The sequence below is a fragment of the Condylostylus longicornis genome, unplaced genomic scaffold (assembly GCF_029603195.1).
Source record: "Condylostylus longicornis isolate FDR11 unplaced genomic scaffold, ASM2960319v2 ptg000027l, whole genome shotgun sequence".
In the NCBI taxonomy this organism is placed as follows: domain Eukaryota; kingdom Metazoa; phylum Arthropoda; class Insecta; order Diptera; family Dolichopodidae; genus Condylostylus; species Condylostylus longicornis.
In genome coordinates, this window is record NW_026577996.1 from 7,557,286 (window position 1) to 7,576,710 (window position 19,425).

Here is a 19,425-nt window from a genome sequence, read left to right on the forward strand (position 1 = left end):
TATATAAAAAAAAAGAACAAAACAAATTTTACAACCTCCTGACCTTTATAAAATGATGATAATATAAAATGACGGTTAGGGCTGACATTTTTTATATCGAAATTAATCGATACTTACCTTATTGGTGTCGATTATGAAAAATTTGTGATCGAGCTAAATTCAGGACCATATTAAATATGGAACATGGAACTCATATTAAATAATTCGTCTTTAAAAAGAATTCCAAATAAACCTGTACAAGGCAGAATTTTGTTAATCTTCCTTAGCAATGCTTAGAGCAATGCATGAATTGAGTTCAAGTTAAGATTTAAGTTTAAATAAAATTTAATAACGATGATGTCGTTAAAAAAATTTGTAATTGCAGATGGATCTAAGAAAATGTGTGCAAGCAGTAAAAACGGAATTATTTGCAATTATGTACGACCTAAGCCTAATTGGTTGAAAAATTCAAACTACATAAAATTTTATAAAAATTAATTTTATATTTAAAACAGATTATACACTTACAATCAATTTCTACCACGATGGAATACCAAATCTTAATACTTTCTTTTGTTGAGAATCTAAATCCATTCGAACTTTCTTTCTCATATAGAAAATTGGGCAGTCCCTATTTGAACAAATTACTTCTTCATGTAATGAACCTTGGCAACGTTGACATTCGGTCCATAAACGGGAGAATTGTTCTTCCAAATCCCTTTGAATTATTAATTCTTTTTGATATAACTCGAATTCGTTTTTTTCACAGTGAGGACATAATGCTTTTTTCTCATACCCGTTCGGTAGAAGTGTTTTACATCCAAGACATTGTTCTTTCTTTTTCATAAAAGCCATTAAACCACCGACTTTGGGTGTTACAACAGTTTTAGTACGCGTATGATCACCCTTAAGTAAAATAGACTCAGCTTTTTCTCCCAAAATTGGTTCAAAAATTCGAAGCAAAGGTTTAGAAAGTTGATTTTCTAAATAATAATTTGTATCTATGCTAATACAATTATCTAAAACATAAATAGGATCTTCTGCTTTTTGATAGGCTGGAGTATTCTTCGGAGCAGAAATTATAACATATGGTACTCGATCTCCTAATTTAGGTGCAGTTCCAGGATCTCTCTTTCTCATTTTCGCAGCTAGTTCGACATGAGCCTGCTTAGCAGCATAATCAGTTTTCGTTAATTCTTTTGTAATGACCAATTGAGAAATATCGACCTTATTACAAAGCAAATCGCTTATAACTTGTTTTACGTAGTTAACAGCACCATCTGGGTCACGTTCAATTAACAACTTTTGTAAGCACATATTCATCAAATTTGCTACTAAAGGTGAATTGTCACGTCTTACTGTTTCAATACCTTTGCAGTCCATTTTATCATATTTTTCTGGTCGTGTAAAATATAATCCGGCATACCGTTTTTTGTTAATAAGTAAATATGGGAAGTAAACTTTTTCGAACTCAAGTTTGATTGGCTTAATGAATTTAGCGCTTACATATTCCGCAGCTTCACGACCTAGTTCCATACTCCGCTCCAACGTTTTCACACCAAAATTAATCATTACAGAATCTGTATCACCATATATGACAACAGCATCGTTTTCGTAACCATTAGCGCGTTTATAATGAGATTCAATTTCACTTTTTGTTTTTTCTATCATGGTTCTTCCATAAGCTGTCACACTACCAGATATCTCTAAACAAGGCAATTTTCCTACTTGCGCTCCAGTGAATCCGTAAACAGAATTTGCTGATATTTTTAACGCAAGTTGCCTTCCGTCTAGTACACTACGTTTAAATGGATCAGTCTCTACTTTTAGATCATTTTTAGCTCGCTTACGAGCTGCTAAAAGAGATTCCAAAATTTCTGGTAACAACCCTTTCCTAACAGTAGCCTTCACGAATTTATTGTTAGACGGGGTTAAAGTTATATCTTCTTGGTTCAAATCAACTTTTGTTCCAGGTTGCAGGAGTGTTGTATAACATAGATTATGTGCCATCATTATACTCGGATATAGAGAAGCAAAATCTAAAGTTGTTATCGGATCCGCGTAGTAGCCTCGTTTAGGTTCAATGACTGTTGCGCCTTCATATTGGTCTTCTGCAGCTTTTGATTGATACGAAGGCATTATATAACCTTTTGTTTTTGCTTTTCTCAGAAGTTGACTTAAAACTTTGATTTGCTGACCCCTAGTTAATAGGCTTTCTAAAGGAACTCCAGTTACTCTTGCCATCTCCATATAATTGACAATCGACATTAATTTATTCAATAATCTTATTGGCAAGTATGTATCTTTTAGACAATACATAGCAAGTCTTCTTCTAGTCTGTTCATCCCCATTTTGCAAATCTGTTATCATACTATGATGAACATCTTCTTTCTGTTCCTGAAGAAAATGATAGGATACTGCATTAAGAGTATAAGAACGCAATTTATAATCTCTTAATAAGACAAAAAGTAGATCAAACGGAACACGGCCTTCAAAATTCACATATTTATTTTCACGACGTCCCATTTGTTTTGACTGCAGAACTTGATCTTTAATTACTGATCTAATATTTTTTATTCTGCCCAAATATTCGAAATTTTTCGCTTTTAAATGTTGGGCCCTTTCAAGTAGATAGGGAATGTCAAAGTTGTTTATATTATAGCCCGTTAATATATCAGGATCCACCTCTCGAATAAAGTTGGACCAAGCATTAAGTAAATCGGTCTCTTTATCGTAACTAAGCACCTGAGAACCTACAATAGGGGCACAAACTTTTAACGTAAATACATTTCTTAAAAATGGCTCAGCATCTCCTTGTCGGATACACATGTTCGCAATTTGAATTACTGGATCTTGTTTCGCCTCCGGAAAAATACCTTTACGACCAGCACATTCAATATCAAAAGATAAAATTCTGAAAGGAGCAACTTTTGCCCATTCGCCCTCCGGTTCATGTGCTATAAACCTGTCAAAAGCCACATCAACTTCAATTTGACATCGCGACTCAGGATGTGGTTTGCTGGATTTTGTACGCATTTTGTAATTACCCGCCGGCAGTTCTATCCACGAACAACCAACAACATCAGTATCAACCATAAATCTAATGTCGAAATCTATATTGGTTTCATAGGCTCTACAATCCTGAAAATCAAACTCCTTGTATACTATTTCACGTTCTAATATTCTTTTAACTGCTGCAAGCAGTTTGGGTAAAGCCATTGTTATTTTAATAAATGAATAATCTTTCTCTCCATGATATCCCATAATAGATTTTCGTTCGACTATTTCAACATCAAGAACGGCTTCTTGTAAATTATCTTTATTATTTCTCATGTCTGCTAAAACTGCTTTATCAAGTGCATCTTTAAAAGGTTTACAATGACGCTGCTCGAAACCTTTTGGACTTCCTATATATAAATACGGGCAAAACCCATGTACATGACAACATACAGAATTTCCAGCCATCGTAATACCAAACATGCGAACTACTGGTGTTGGTGGAATTTGAGAACCAGGCATACCAGGTATTGGTGCACCAATATAATTTTCTATGTCAATTTGTTGAAAAATCAAAGCATCTTTCGAAGGATCAATATCTGGTGGGGATGGTCGGCTCCATTTTGAACTAGTCTGCTCAATTTCAGGTCCTTCACCAATTAATTCTGTTTTATCAATATCCACGGCTTCTAAAGCTGCTAATTCTGCCTCAAAACCACCCCCACCAAATTCTTCATCTTCATCATCAAAATTTCTTGCTTTCTTGAAGGGTCCTTGACCAGGATAACTAAATCCACCACCTTTACGTTTTGAATTCATTGTTCTAAAAATTCATGGAATTATCTCCTTTGGCATAGATTTGCATAAGAAAAATATTTACCTTTTATCGATTGCTTGAATCACTAAAAAACTTAAAATCTTTATTGAAATACTTGTTAGCAGCTCAATTATAAATAAAGCCGCCAAAACTTAAATATCCAGATGACAATTATGACAAATTAAGTCTTTTTTCTTTTGACAGAAAAACGATAGCAAAACACTAAAAACTTCCGTTGGAAAGTTGTTTAAAATGTAAATTTCTCAGGTAGATAAAATGTCAGTTTTATGCGACCTTTTGTAGAATTTACAAAAAAATTAAATAATCCTTATATTGTGAAATATAATAATCTTTATATTATTTTTCAAAATGATGATATGAAATGTACCTCTTCTTTTACAATAACTTTTCCATAAAACAAACTTGAAATAAATGAATAGGAATTAACAATAATAGCCCAGGTAAATCCGACAACATATTAAAAAAATTTTTGAATTTTGCTAATACTTATTTATAATATTACATAATTGTAACACTGAATTCGGATTGACAGTCAAGGATCTCGATTATGTCATTTTTCCAATAAAATTTCTTACTCATTATTCTAACTGACTTCGCATAACTGACTTAGCTTGGCAATTGTTTAAAATGATGATAACTAAATTTTATATATATTTTGGAAAAATATTTAATGATATAAAACAAACTTAGTAAAACCGGTCAAAAATAAGAGAACAACGAATATAATCAAAATTAAAGTATTTGCTGTCAAAAATTTCTTTTAATACCGTATTCATATCGAATTATTGCGACATTTAGCCTGTTTACTCGTGTACGCGTTAAGTGTATGAACAGCATTTACTTCAAATTAATACGTATTACTTTTATATGAGAAAGGATGTGAGAAAAGTTGGAGAAGGATCGTGCATTCGCTTAATGTATACATGTGTAAACAGACCAATCAGGTTGGATTTTTTATTCTTGGAATCAAGTCAAATGGTTCGTGTTTACAATAATACGATATCATTATCACATAGTGATAAGATAATCGGGATAAGCCTAAAAATAAGATTGGTTTCGGGTAAGGGTTTTTGTATAAGATTGCTAATAATCTCAGAGATCAATTCTTCTTTGATCAATTTCAAGGAAAAACTTTTATGGGTGGAATATGGATGTCGGACATACTTACATATATTTGAAGATAAAATCAGTGCATTTATAAAATTATATTAGAGAAATTTTCCTTACATTTCAAATAAAACAACATTAAAAATTTATTTAAATCATTATCATATATACTTGCATTTATTTAATAATTATAATAATCAAAGCAGTATAATTATAAATTTTTTGTTTTATAATATGGAGAACTTATTTAACTAATAATTATATATATAAAAAAAATAATGTAACAAAAAACATTTAAAAACAAAACAAATTGAATTAACCAAAAATTAAATAATATTTTTATATTATAAAAAAGATTTAAACAATTATTGTTAAATATGTTTGTATATAAATTGTACGTAGGCATATTATTAAAATAATTATAAATTTTATATTATGTGAAAAGAAATAAAATTTGTGTGAAAATTTTGGCCTTTTAAAAATCTTAAACTATTTTTTAAAATAAAAATATAATAAACGACATCATATTCATTTTTTAATTTGATTTTAATTAATATCATATGGAACCTTTAATAAAATATATATATGATTAAGTATACTGGAGTATTTAAAAACCAAAAAAAAAATTTCATGAAATAATTAAAAAAAATTTAAAATTTGATAAAATTGGGATATTCGATAATACAGATATGCCCTTCGAATTCGAATTTAAATTTTAAAAATTTGTTTTTACATCGATTCAGAGATCTACAAAAATTAACATTTTTCTATGTGATTTTTCTTTAAACTTAAAAAATATTTTAAAAATATTCTTTAAGAATGCTTTAGAATTTTGTTTATGTTACGACGATATTTGAATGTGCATCTTTTGTAGTAAAAATTTATCGGACATGCTATAATTTGAAGATTTTGTAGTTTTGATTTATTGAACATTTTAAAAATATTATAAGATCTAAGTTGAAAACTAAAATTTTTGATTAGAATTCAATTAGACCCTAAGTTAGAATTAAAATTTTTGATAATTAACCTTGTGTTACAGTAAAGCAGCTGAATAAATTAGGCAAATCTTACAATTTTAATTAATTTTTAATGTACTTATTTATAGTTAATTATAATGAATATCGTTTATTATATTTCTAAAAAAAATATATTTTTTTTATATTATTGACTTCTTCAGATAGGTAATTATTTTAAAATTACATTTATTAATAAAAATTATAAATAATAATTCATCTGATTTTAAATGATTATTTTAAATTCAAATATATTTTTTGAGTATATTTACCATAAATTTGATTATTTTCATTGATATTAAGTTTGCAAAAATAAAAAAAAAAAAGGACTCTAATGACTCTTAATTACTGGTTGTTTTTTCTTATTTTTTTGTGTTTTTCAAGTATATTATATAATTTAAAAAATATACACCATTCTTTATGTGCCCAAAAAAATAATTATTTGCTTATTTTGTATTTTGTTTTAAATATGAACACACGGAAAATTTTTTTTTGTAATTTTTTTAAATTTTTAAAATGCAGCACACAATTTTTGTTTTTTTTTTTTTTTAAAGTAAAAGAAAAACATCAATTCGACCAAAATTAATTGTAATAAAAATTGTTTATTTTTCCATAATTGTTTTGTTAATGACAATTTTTAGAATAATTATTGGTGTACTACATTTTTTTTTTGTATTAAATTTTAAAAAAAAATTTAATTTTTGGTTTTTCGTTTCTCTTATTTTCTATTTTTTTCTACTGGTATATAAAATATTTATTAAGTATATTATGTTTCTTTTGTTTTTTTTTTCAGTATAATTTTAATAAAGTTGTGTTTTTATTTTACTATCCCTAAAATTTTTGTTTTTTTAGTTTTAAAGGAAAATATTTTTTTTTTTTGTATCTTGGCATTCGAACGCAAAAAATTTTGCTAGACAAATTATATTTTTTAAAATAGTAAAAATTTTAATTATAAAATATTTGTATGTTATTGTAAGCCAATTTGAAATTTAAAAGAATTGCAGTAATACTGCAGTCAAATTTAGAGAAATAATTTACTTCAATTATGCTTGAAAATATAATGGTGTTTTAATTGGATTTAACTACCGAATTTTTGGCAATTATTTTAAGTTCCTCGTCCTGTTTTGTTCCTTTGTAAAACAGACTGTTTTAAAAAAGAAGACAAAAACTTAATAAAAAAGATAGCATAGGCATACACAACTGATATTTTAGAATTGCAGAAAACAAATTAGCTATTAAAATATAATTTTTTTTTTTTTGTTTTTAATAATAATTAATAATTAATAATAATAATGACGAAAGGATACATTTATTTTTTTGTTATTTTATTTTTTTTCTCATATTATCAAAAAGACATAAAGGTACATTAAATTTTCTTTCATATAAATATATTTTATATGAATATAAATAAGCTTTTTTTTTTATAATAAATGCATTATTGAAAACATTTTAAAGTTATGTATTATTTTTTTTTAAATTTTTTTAATTTTAAAATTCCAAAACAAAAAATATTCCAGGTATAATATAAAAAACATTTAAATTGGATTTTTTAATTTTTCAATTTCATTTCAATGATTTATTTTATTATATAAACTCATGTTTTTTTTTATTAAAATTTTAAAAGGTTTGAATTTTATTACTATAATTTACTATTATAAAAGAAGATTGTTTTTTTTCTGAATTTCAATTTTTAAAGAATTGGCCTAAAATTAAAAATAGTTAAGGCCAAATTTTTAGATTATTTTCAATTTGAACTCTTTTTGGATTTTGTTATTTTTTTTTTTTAATTTAAATTTAAAATCGCATTAATTTTTGTTACAAATAAATCAGAATATAAAAGTATATTTCAGTTCTTTTTATTTAAAATGTTAATTTTATCAAAATCAAAAATTTGACGTAGCCTGCCGTATACCATCTAGTTGTTATTGAAAATGACAAATTATATTTTATATTTGGAGGAGAAAACCTATATTGTAGTTTTAATTAAATTGAAAATAACATTAATTTTTTGTTTTAACTTCCTTTGCTTTAATTTTTAATTCTAGACCATTATTATTATTACTTTTATGTATGTACTTTCTTCGGATTTATTGATTTAGATTTTTTTTTTTTCATTTATATTTTAAATTTAGCCAGCATGAACAGACTGAAATTACAAATAAAAATGTAAAATAAATTAAATAAATAAAATAAATGAAATTTTATATTAAATAAATTTTTTAAATATTTTTTTATATGATATTAGATAATGATGTATTTGAATATGAAAAATGTTACGACGAATCGAATCTAACTAAAATTAGGTCCGCGGTGCGATATAGCGTAATTATTGTTATATTAATTCAGTTCAGCTTAGATTTGGATTCAATAACTCACGTCGAAGTTGAACTGAATTAAAGACAATAAAAGTGATAGTTAAGAAGATTAACAACTGTTATTGAGGAGATAAAATTATATGTATTAGAAAATCGAAAAAGAAACTTAAAATAAAGAAAAAAAAATTTTAAGTTAATAAAAAGTATGTAACTTTATATAAAACGTTTCTGATTAATCCTTCAAAATAATTTATTATTACAAAATATTTGAATTTTATAAAATTAAGACAATTTACTATATTGTTACGTTAAGAGAATAAACTATTACTATGAAAAAATAATAATAGAAATAGAATTAAATTTGAAATTCAATAATTAGTTCTATATTATTATGGTAACATTATTTATGTATATTATGTCAAATATTCTAATATACAAAGAACTAATATCTAATAACTATAATAAATAAAAGAATAATATTTATAATTTAAAATTTAAATAAAAATTGACTACACAAATTACACGAAATTAAATAAATATTAATGCCTATAAGATTAAATATAAAATATTTTTTTTTAAATAATATTATAATTCCAATTTTTTTAAAATTTCTAAAATGAAAACGTAAGAATTATCTTTATGTCTATATATTTCTAATGAATTTTACAGCTAAATATTTAAAAAAAAAAGAAATGATTTTTCTTTTTTTTTTAATATACAAGAATAACTACACAAAATTTCTATTTTTTAGCAACATTTGGTAATGTAAAAATAGTATATTCCATTTATTATTAAAGAATATTTGCACAACATAGAATAATATTTGTGAAAGTCTTCAATTTTCTTGTATTTTACCTATAACATCTATACAACAAAATATTATATAAAATGTATGTAGACCATATTAAATATTTTTTGCTGTAAAAACGCTACAGATATACACTTTTTTTTTTCTAAATTATTTTTAATGAGCTGATTTTTATCTAAAATGATGCTATATGATTTAATTTTGAGTAAATGAATATTAATTTTTTTTTCCTTCAAATTCTAATATTTATATGTATTTTGAGTTAGGACCTACCCTAGCAATATCTACACCAGTGATATTTTTAACGAGTTCTGGTACTTTATTGACGATATCCAAAACTTCACCAGTAAGTTTGGCAGCACCAACTTCACCAGACCCAGTGGAGACCATGGTAATTTTCTTGGCTTGTGACAAAGGTGCAGCAATTTCGGCAGCAACCTTTAATTATAAGATAAAATTTTGTTTTAAATTTTTTTTTTTATTTATTCAAGTAATTTGTCTATTTACCTTTGGTAAAGTATCCAACAACATTTCAACCATAGCAGCTTCCCGATATTCTCTGTAGGCTTCAGCTTTTTTCGCCATTTGTTCTGCTTCAGCTTTAGCTTTAGCTGAAATCGCAAAGGCTTCAGCTTCACCACGAATTTTAATCTATATAAATAATAAAAAATAATAAATATATTTATGTAAATTCTATTTTATAGCTTTGTGCATATAGTTTATAGTGATGTACAGAAGACAGTTTTTGTAATAACACTATTAACGATATACACAATAGTTATAGTAAAAAGTGCTAGTATAGTTTTTTTTTTTAATTATTAAATCTTACTGATTCAGCTTCGGCTTCTGCTTCAAGAACAACACGATATTTATTTGCTTCTGCTATCTTTTCTAAACGGAATTTTTCAGCTTCAGCTGGTTTACGTATTGTTGCTTCTAATTCTTGTTCGCGACGTTTCATTTCTTGATCTTGTACAGCAATTTCTTGTGTGCGTTCGACAACTTTTACTTGCATTTGTTCCTCTTTAATACGTTGTTTAGTTTTGGCAGCTTGTAATTCATAAGCCATTTCGGCTTCAGCTTTTTTAGTTTGAACTTCAACATCATAAGCAGCTTTTTTCAATTCAAAATCTCTTTGTGCTTTTGAAATTTCTGTATCATTAAGAAAACGTGCAGCCATACGTTGCTCTTCAGCAATAGCTTCTTTAATTTGTGCATCACATCTTGCTTCAGCTTCACCAATGCGAGCATCACGTTTTACCTCAGCTGTTCTAGCCATACCAAGTGATTTGAGATATCCCTACAAAAATTTTAAATTTTAATTATCTTTAAATTTATTTTAATAAATTCTCATTCTTTTTCTTTCTTTTTTTTTTATTTCATGTGCTTCAAAAATTTGCAAGAAATAAATAAAATACAAAAGATTTAAAATAGAGAAAAACAAAATTTATATGTATATTGTACTATTCTGGAAAAAAATTAAAATAAACATATATGTATAGATAAAAAATATCATTTCTGAATACAGCAGCAATGTTCAAAAATAAATTATAAAAACTAAAAGTTTGTATGAAATTGTTTACCGTGTCTAATCCATAGTGCTAAAGCTAAACGAAATCAAAAATAAAAACATTCCGAATAAATAATTTTTATTTTCCAATTATATAAACCAAATTATATAAAAATTTTATATTTAAAAAAAAATATTTAAAATATTATTAGTAAAAGTAGACAAAATTTCAAAAATAAAAGAAGAGGAAAAATTAAATGTTAAAGCCTTAATGAAGATTTAGTAATTAATTTTTATTAATATTTTATACATAAAGAATTAATAATGATAAACAATTTCGTGAATAAATGATATAAAATGAAAATAAAGGATTTTTAGTAATTATCGTTTAGCTTAGTTAATGCGATAGTTGAGCTTATTAATAAAGAACAGAATTACAGAAAATTGGTAATTACATGCAAGAGAAACAATCAGTACAAAAATATTTCAATTGAACACTAGACTTTCACAATTGTACATGTTTAAGTGCTTTCCATTTTTATGTTAATAAATAAAATACAAAATATTAAGTATTTATATATTTAAATTGTTTATTACATAAAAGATTTTAAGTAAGTTTTTTATTTAAATATTTTGTTAGTACTATTTTTTCTAGGGCTTTTTCACTTATCCATGCAAAACTGTAAGAGTATAAATTGTAAAGAAATCACAAACACAAATTTTTTAAACTTAAATACACTTATTACTATTAACTATATTATAAAATAATTGAATAAATAATCCTAAAAACAAGTCTGACTCTTCACTTCGTTAAAGGTAAATTAAAATAGCATTTTTTTCTTAATTTTCATGTTCCAAATTCTCTTTTATAATTTCATAGAACAATTATTTTTTGTTTTGAATACCATCGCAATGCCAGAATTTCTTTGGCATATATTGTGCATGACATTTTGCCTCTGAAAACTTTATACAGTTCGTTCGAAAATGTTATAATACATTTATTTAATTTTATGTACATTTTTTTTTCCATTTGCAATCATTTATCATTAATTGATAACACTTATATTTTTTAATTATTATATCATAGAAGATTCCCCCCTTAATTTTAGTATCCCATGCAATTTTAATACCTACTTGATTTTCTCTAATTTGATCAAGACGTATTAATGTACCGCCTGCAGCATTGCCAAGAGTTCTTGTTGTCTGTAAAATATTGTAAATTTATTAAAACCGGACAAAAATTTTGAAATTTAATAATTTTCAAATTTTCTTATATTTTCTCATAGTTGCGGAGCAATATTTTGTTTTGCTTTCCCTGATTCTTTTTTTTGTTTCCTTGCATATTAAATCATAATATTTATTATTATTCGAAATTCATTAAATTGATATATGTATGTTAATTATTATGTTTTAATATAAAAATTAAGCAAAAATTTTTGTTTTAGATGAAAATTCAAAACTTATTTCAAATATTTAAAAAAACATGTTGTAATTGTCATAGCTAAAAAAAAATAATCTGGCATGATAGTCTAAAGAAACAACTCAAAACTCGAAATGATTACTGAAAAAAAAAAAAGTTATTGGGAAACTTATCCTACTTATATAATGAATTCCTTTTAAAAATATATAATAACAGAAAAAAGAATAAGGTAATTATTTCTTCATATGCGTTAAATATGTACAAAAATTTTAAAAAAATAATCTAACTAACTAACATGCATGATTTAAAATACTATAAGTGATATGAAATGTGTATAAGTTTTATATAATAATTGTGTAGTGAGAAAATATACAATTGTAAATTATTTTTTCTAATTATACAACTATTAATTACTTATTCACAAATAAATTAAAATTTACTTTAAACTACAAATATTTATAAAAAAATTCACCGTCAAAAAATGTTGCATTTTAAAAAGTTCAATGAAATTTTTTTTTTGTAAATATGATTTATTAATTTATATTATTTTTATAAATATTTAAAATGATAATTTATTGAAGCAATTTGAAATTGCTTAACCAATTTGTGTACTTATTAAAAAGAAATTAATAATTTAAATGAAAGTTTAATAGATTCTGTCGAATTTATTTCGAAAATTTTACATAAATTTTTACAGCAGAGCAAACAGAATTTTCAAAATTTTTTGAACAATTTTTTTGCATATTTCCATAAAAAAATAATATTTTTAATTAAAATTAAATTTTATAATCAGAAATTCAATAAATATTCAATTGAACAAAATAAAACAATCAATTAAATAAGATTCAACTATTCTTGGTAAGAATTAACAAAAAAAAAAAGACTAAATTTGCATTAAAATTTAAGAAAGAAGTAGTTGACTTCTACAATAATAAATTAAATACTTTCAAAAATAATAATGAAAAAACAATAATGGAAATAACAACATTCAACAATAAAATTTTAAAACAAAATAATCACTATAACGCAACAAAAGTATTTAAGAAAAAAGAAACATACCTTCGAATCACCCTTTTTATGTTTTGTGTTTTAAATTAGATTTTGAATTTGAATATTTTTTTATTTTGTTATTGAGTAGCAATATTTTTATTTGTATGGTAAAAAAAAAAAAGAAAAAAAAATATTGAATACAAAAAATATCTACTATCATTTTCTTTTTTCATTAAAAAATTAAGGTAAATATATTTGTAATTTTATTTTTAAAAAAATTTAAAATTATTTTTGGTTTTTTTTTTTTAAATATATAGTTGAACTCAAACAAAACAAATTAAAAAAGGGAGTGGGGGAAAAAACCACATTAATGTATCAACATTCAATTAAAAAAAAAAAAGGGATTACTTAATTTTCTGTAAAAAAATAAAATAAAATTGTTTTATAAATTTTCATTTAATATTAAAATTTAAAATTATAGAAATTTCATAAGTCCAGGCAATAAAAAAAAACATAGATTATAGATTTGTACCCTTTTTCAATTCAATTAAATAAAAAATATAATATATTTATAATATTTATTTCTATTTGCAAAATATTTATGTCAAAAAAAAAAATTATTATCAATAAATTATTTATAAAATTTAAAACCTAAAAATTCTAATCAGAATATATTTTCAGTCAAAGAATATTGAGAAAAGAAAAACTCAAAAGAGACCCAAAAAAAAAATATTAACAAAAAGATCTATTTGGAAAAATATTTTAATTTTATAAAAATATATAAAATTAATATATACCGTAATATATTAAAAATATTATATACATATATTTATAAATTCATATGTATATATTTAACAAAAAAAAAAAAAAAAATAAGTATAAGATTTTCAAGAAATAAAACATAAATTTGTATAGAACAAATTATTTATGTTTATATTTTAGACTAATAAATATATAACAAATTTTAATTACCTCTTCATCGCGTATATCTTTTAATGTATATGATACAACTGTTATTCCCATATTAACAAGATCTGATGAAGCTACTTCAAAAACTTGTTTACTGAATTTTTTACGATCTTTATATATTTCTTCTACAGTCATTGATCCCATTATAGCACGTTGATGTCCTTCTAATGTTACTAATGCAATATGCTGAATTTCAGCTTCACTTTTATCAAGAAATTGTTCGCATGCTGTTAATAGCATATCTTCGTTTTGTCCTTGAATTTTTACTTGAGCAATTCCTGTTACTGAAATTGGTACACCTTGACTCGTATAAACACAAGGACTTTCAACTTGAAGTGTCATTGTATTTAAGGATATTCTAAAAATTTAAAAATAATTAAACTGCGTATATAGTATGTATTGAAACAAAAAAAAAGAATAAATTATTTACCTTTGAACTTGTTGAACTGCTGGCCATACAAATGCCCGACCGCCCGGTACTAATAGTGGTTTCATATAACAGCATCCTAAAAAGAAAATGATAAATGAATTTATTAATTTTTCATAATTTAAAAATATTTTACACTTTTTAATTGTTACTCCTTGATCAATTTTAATCTTAAATTAAAATAGATGTAGGAAGGTAGGAGGATTAACAGTACTAAGATAAGTAGGTATATAATTTTATTATATGTACCAAAATGAGGTTTACAATTAAAAATTATACTATTTTTATTCAAAATTTTTCTAAAATTCTTATCGAGAAGATAACCTTATCTATTTAAAAAAAATAATTATGGAAAAATAGTAGGTATGCATGTTGGTCGTTGGGTTGGTCGGTACCTAATACATGTATACATACATCTATATACACACTTTTATAATGGTAAATAACGAAAAAAAACAATAGACAATAAAAATAAATTACTTTTTTTGATTGTTTAATTATTCTAATGAAAAAATTAAATTAACAATTTATCTACTTGAAAGCTTATTTTATAGGAAAATACACTTGAATTCATTTTACATATTATTATAGAGTTTGGTGTTAATAAAATATTTCTTAACGTATTAATTGACCTATAACATATTTCAATCAAAAATTTTTGGAAGCATAAGCATACGCATATTGATGAAGTTCTAAAAATAAGTTTCTAAATATTTTAAAATCTTTTCAAAAGCTCTCTATTTGTGTGTACATATTTGCAAATTAATAGATCGAAAATTTATTTATTTTTCTTTTACTTTATTTACAAAATTCTTGAATGACATCATACCTTACACATACACACAACATATGTATTAATTCTAAAAACCCTTTAACAGCAAACAACACCCCAATTATCTTGATTTTGATTTGAATCTCGTTTTTTTTTTTTAATAATATTTAAAAATCAACAATTTTTGCGAATATTTTGTTTCGAAATCCTATATTATAATTGTAATTTTAGAACTAATACGTTTTATGATTTTAATCAACAATAGTACATACCTGAGACTACTAATGCCTCATTTGGACCACAAGTCACAAAACCCCACGGCATATTGTTTTGAGTACTTTTATTTTAATAGGATCAAAAATTATAAAATTAAATTTATTTTATAATCAAATTTTTTGGCTTGTTAAAATTTATTTAGTTATTTTCGTTTTTACAAAAAAAAATTTCTTGTTTTTTATATTCTTTTTATAAAATTTCAATTAAATATTTAATAGAGGTTTTGCGACCCTTAAATCAAATTACATCATTCCTACTGACTCTTTCTTTCTAATCAATGTTTAAATGAAGTTTGAAGTTGTGAAAAAGAGGACGCAGGATTAGATCAAATGTCAAAACAGTGTTACCGTTTATTTCAAAAGTAATTATGTATAATAGCACGAATAAACAAGTAGTCATACACAATTAAACATTTTATGCACAGTTATTGAAAATTTTCAGATTTTTAGTTTCTTCAGATTTTCTTACACAGTGAATGAAGACAGATCTACTTGATCAACATATTCTTTAAAGAAATATCATATAAAATCAGTATAAATACCTGTATTTGAATTTATATTTATTTTTTTCTTTAATTGTTTTCTACTTTGATATTTTTTCATTGTTTTCTTCCTTATATTTTTGTTAAAAATAATCAACTTTATCAAGAATTTTATTCATAGCACTAAATTTTATAGAAATTAAGAGAATTCCGAAAATATAAATTACATATATTGAGAATATATGTGATTACAAAAATTTGAGAAAAATCCCCTAAAAACCCTAAATTTCCCAATCGCATTTATTTTGGCAACAGTAAAATATTTAAAAGAGCGTTAATTCTCCTACACCTATTCAGTTCGTTTCATATTCCCTTACATCAATGTGAAAGGTTTGAAATTTCTTTTTAGAAAAAGTATTTTGAGAGAAGAATTAGAAAACTATAATATATGTCGCATACAAAGATAGCGCTAGCTGAAAATTCTTATTACTGTCGCTAGCTGAAATATTATTTTATTATGTATTTTTTTCATTTTGGTGTCAAAAGAATTGTCAAAGAAAATCTACATTTGGCCGTCAGGCGAGATAAGTAAGTTTTAATATTTTGATTAATAAATTCAATTTTAAATTTTGTTAAAATTTTCAATTTTAATTGATTTCATTATAGTTTCATTTTTAAGTTAAAAAAATATTAAATATTTAATAAGTTTCGAAAAGTTTTTTAACTAATTTAAATTTGTAGGTTTGAATTGTAAAAATTTTGGTTACGTAAAACACCAGAAATGGCTTCAGTTAATAAATTCGCTTTAATCGCCCGTAATTTAAGTACAACATCATCGGCTTCCCAAATGGTAAAACCACCAGTTCAGGTATTTGGAACTGAAGGCCGTTATGCTACTGCATTATATTCAGCTGCCACAAAAATGAAGCAATTAGATCAAGTTGAAAAAGATCTAAAATCTTTACAAGCAACAATGAAAAGTGATGCAAAATTACGTGATATGATTGTTAGCCCAATTATTAATCGTAAAGTAATGGCAAATGCCTTAAAGGATACAACAAAACAACTGAGAATGTCAGAAGCTACAAGCAATTTATTGCAAACTATGGCCGATAATGGCAGATTGAAAAGATTAGATGGTATTATCAATTCATTTAATACTATTATGGCAGCCCATAGAGGTGAAGTTGTATGTGAAGTTGTTACAGCTAAACCTCTTGATGATTCCCAAAGAAAGCAACTTGAAGGTGCATTAAAAAAATTCTTGAAGGGAAATCAATCTCTTCAATTGTCAGCAAGAGTTGATCCTTCACTTATTGGTGGTATGGTTGTCTCAATTGGAGATAAATATATTGATATGAGTATCGCCAGCAAAGTCAAACTGTACACAGATTTAATTTCTCAAACAGCTTAAGATGAAAGTAAATACATATTGTTATTTTTAATCTATATATAAAGAAAATGTTCTGTGTTTAGAAACTTGTAATTCAAAGCAGAGAAAAATTATTAAACGAAATTACGAACTAAAATTTCAAATTTTTGTATTTGTCAACATTTATAGTTGAATTTTCATAATAAAATGTGCAACTAAGTTTAGTCAAATAGTTATTAGCTTATTAAAATTTTGAATAAGCTAGTTCTTTATACTAAGAACTCTCCATGTTAATAAATGGTCCAATATTTCTCACAGCCAATGCTCTTTTAAAAATTTTGTTAATGTGAATTCTATAGGAAGGAAATTATAACTTCTATCAATATCAATCCTTAGCCGGGGCGAATTGAAAATATGTTTGCAAGTGTTAAAGGGTCCCACTAATATTAGGTAGTTAGATCTCTGAATACCTATGAACTAAATTTACAGCTAGCTCCTCATTATGGGTATCTGGTGTAAAAATGCTTTTTCAATTTTCTTTAAAGGTGTTCTTTATAAAATATGCCAATTTTGAAGCTAATTTTTTCCTACTATCAAATTTAAAGTTTTTGTAGAAGAGCAATTTGCACTGCCGTTTTACCAACAAAAGCTTTTCTGAAATACTTCACAAATATTTCTTAGCTTTAAAATCTCAAAGATTAACAAATATAAATTAGAAACAAGATTTTTAATATTAATTTATGTTTATTTTGCGGTTCTTGACATAAATTAAAGTCACACTTTATAAGCTTAATCTTCTTCTTCTTCACCGCCTCCACCTCCACCACCTTGGTTCTTCTTCATGTTCTTCCTCTTTACACGACCAGGACGGCCACCACCAAATGGTGATTTCAGAGCAAAATCAATGTGCTTTTGTGATTCCAATCGTACAACGAATGATGGAATATTTACTACTTGTTTTCGAACGCTAAATCAAAATAATATTATAAGAGTTTATTGCTATTATTATTTTTAGAACAAATGTTTTACTTACAAAAACTTCATTATAAATTTTTTTTTATGTAAGACATTGAAAATCAGTTTAAACTAATTTTCAAGTGGCCTTACTGAATATTTATATGTAAATGTTTGTTCTATTCACAGAAGTTATATTGATATTTACCGAATATGTCTTTGACGAATTAAAACACGTGCATGATGGATAGATTTGGCTAATCCAAGTTTAAATACTTGTGTTTGAAGACGTCTTTCTAAGAAATCTTCGATTTTTAAACCCAAAACGTAATCGAGTTTCATGCGGGATTCATCTAATACACCAATTTGAACCAATCGACGTAAAAGGGCATTACCTATGAAAAAAAAGTATAATTAAATATTTTTATTTAAGTTTAATTTAAACATTTATTTGAATCGGATCAGTGGGTATATATCGACAAAACATTTCCGTCAAGAAGTGTCAGAAATTTTAATACAAATCATCAAAAAGAAACGATCATAAAATTTTGTGGGTAAAGGAAACTTTTTTCAAATTACCTTGGAACAATCTTTTTTCATCTTTTTCTTCAAGTGTGAGCAATTCACGAGCAGCTTTACGAATCTTAGCTAATGCATATTTCACACGCCATACTTCGCGTTTATTCCTTAGACCATATTCACCAATAATTTTTAATTCTTGATCTAAACGTGCCTTTTCATATGGGCGACGTGGTGTAACATAAGTTTTGGAAAATACTGACGGGATACGTCCGTTAACCATTTTGGTAATTTATCCTTAAATAATATTAAATTTGTTTAAATAATAAAATAATTAAATAAAATAATTATAAGTAAAATATTTAAAATAAATAGGGGAACTTTTGATAACACACCTACCACCTAAGCGTGGAAATCCGGAAAGAAAGATGAAATAATGACGTTTCGCTTGTGCCAAATTCATTGTTTCTCAATAAATGTTGCCGTTTCAAAAAAAATTATTCCAAACAAGCTCAGTACTGCCAATATTAAGAATTGAATTGAAAGTGTAATATTTCCATTAAATTCCATTAGATACTAATTTTTTTGACTCTCATTGACGACACTCTTGTACAGGAATTATTTTGGGTTATAGGTAATTTATTTGCTCAAATTTCATAATTTTCTTTAATTTAATTA

General features: G+C 25.0%; 4 protein-coding genes across 8 annotated transcripts; 1 reads left to right on the top strand and 3 right to left on the bottom strand.

Moving 5' to 3' along the window:
* Positions 1 to 462: 462 nt before the first annotated feature.
* Positions 463 to 3,956, bottom strand: LOC129607273 (DNA polymerase delta catalytic subunit). The gene is made up of 2 exons (XM_055518158.1): positions 3,857 to 3,956; positions 463 to 3,799 (listed from the first exon to the last, which is right to left on the bottom strand). The coding sequence occupies exon 2, from the start codon at positions 3,793 to 3,795 to the stop codon at positions 517 to 519; it is 3,279 nt and encodes a 1,092-aa protein (XP_055374133.1). The 5' UTR covers positions 3,796 to 3,799; positions 3,857 to 3,956; the 3' UTR covers positions 463 to 516.
* A 3,485-nt stretch (positions 3,957 to 7,441) lies between these two features.
* Positions 7,442 to 15,672, bottom strand: LOC129607210 (flotillin-1). Of its 4 annotated transcripts, XM_055518012.1 has the most exons (9): positions 15,418 to 15,672; positions 14,377 to 14,452; positions 13,950 to 14,304; positions 13,047 to 13,058; positions 11,702 to 11,770; positions 9,887 to 10,357; positions 9,565 to 9,708; positions 9,331 to 9,495; positions 7,442 to 8,080 (listed from the first exon to the last, which is right to left on the bottom strand). In XM_055518012.1, the coding sequence occupies exons 1-9, from the start codon at positions 15,467 to 15,469 to the stop codon at positions 8,063 to 8,065; spliced, it is 1,362 nt and encodes a 453-aa protein (XP_055373987.1). In that variant the 5' UTR covers positions 15,470 to 15,672; the 3' UTR covers positions 7,442 to 8,062. The 4 variants fall into 4 exon arrangements, with proteins under 4 accessions (XP_055373987.1, XP_055373988.1, XP_055373989.1 ...); XM_055518013.1 differs by lacking the exon at positions 13,047 to 13,058 and having other exon boundaries at positions 7,443 to 8,080; XM_055518014.1 differs by lacking the exon at positions 11,702 to 11,770 and having other exon boundaries at positions 7,445 to 8,080.
* A 947-nt stretch (positions 15,673 to 16,619) lies between these two features.
* LOC129607392 (ATP synthase subunit O, mitochondrial) lies at positions 16,620 to 17,438 on the top strand. The gene has a single exon (XM_055518378.1). It carries the CDS (start codon positions 16,684 to 16,686, stop codon positions 17,314 to 17,316), a length of 633 nt encoding a protein of 210 aa, XP_055374353.1. The 5' UTR covers positions 16,620 to 16,683; the 3' UTR covers positions 17,317 to 17,438.
* Positions 17,439 to 17,998: 560 nt separating this feature from the next.
* LOC129607367 (40S ribosomal protein S9) lies at positions 17,999 to 19,209 on the bottom strand. 2 transcript variants are annotated; one of them, XM_055518329.1, is made up of 4 exons: positions 19,143 to 19,209; positions 18,808 to 19,044; positions 18,437 to 18,623; positions 17,999 to 18,241 (listed from the first exon to the last, which is right to left on the bottom strand). In XM_055518329.1, the coding sequence occupies exons 2-4, from the start codon at positions 19,028 to 19,030 to the stop codon at positions 18,064 to 18,066; spliced, it is 588 nt and encodes a 195-aa protein (XP_055374304.1). In that variant the 5' UTR covers positions 19,031 to 19,044; positions 19,143 to 19,209; the 3' UTR covers positions 17,999 to 18,063. The 2 variants fall into 2 exon arrangements, with proteins under 2 accessions (XP_055374304.1, XP_055374305.1); XM_055518330.1 differs by having other exon boundaries at positions 19,147 to 19,201.
* Positions 19,210 to 19,425: the final 216 nt, after the last annotated feature.

What these genes read in the sequence shown, in the direction of transcription:
- LOC129607273 (XM_055518158.1), bottom strand. Translation starts at nt 3,795, where the DNA reads ATGAATTCAAAACGTAAAGGTGGTGGATTTAGTTATCCTGGTCAAGGA.
- LOC129607210 (XM_055518012.1), bottom strand. Translation starts at nt 15,469, where the DNA reads ATGCCGTGGGGTTTTGTGACTTGTGGTCCAAATGAGGCATTAGTAGTC. An exon ending in TGAGGCATTAGTAGTCTCAG is followed by an intron (nt 14,453 to 15,417) that starts GTATGTACTATT and finishes TTTTCTTTTTAG; the next exon opens with GATGCTGTTATATGAAACCA. An exon ending in ATCAAATTAGAGAAAATCAA is followed by an intron (nt 10,358 to 11,701) that starts GTAGGTATTAAA and finishes AAATTTTTGTAG; the next exon opens with GGATATCTCAAATCACTTGG.
- LOC129607392 (XM_055518378.1), top strand. Translation starts at nt 16,684, where the DNA reads ATGGCTTCAGTTAATAAATTCGCTTTAATCGCCCGTAATTTAAGTACA.
- LOC129607367 (XM_055518329.1), bottom strand. Translation starts at nt 19,030, where the DNA reads ATGGTTAACGGACGTATCCCGTCAGTATTTTCCAAAACTTATGTTACA. An exon ending in TGAAAAAAGATTGTTCCAAG is followed by an intron (nt 18,624 to 18,807) that starts GTAATTTGAAAA and finishes TTTTTTTCATAG; the next exon opens with GTAATGCCCTTTTACGTCGA. An exon ending in ATTCGTCAAAGACATATTCG is followed by an intron (nt 18,242 to 18,436) that starts GTAAATATCAAT and finishes ATTTTGATTTAG; the next exon opens with CGTTCGAAAACAAGTAGTAA.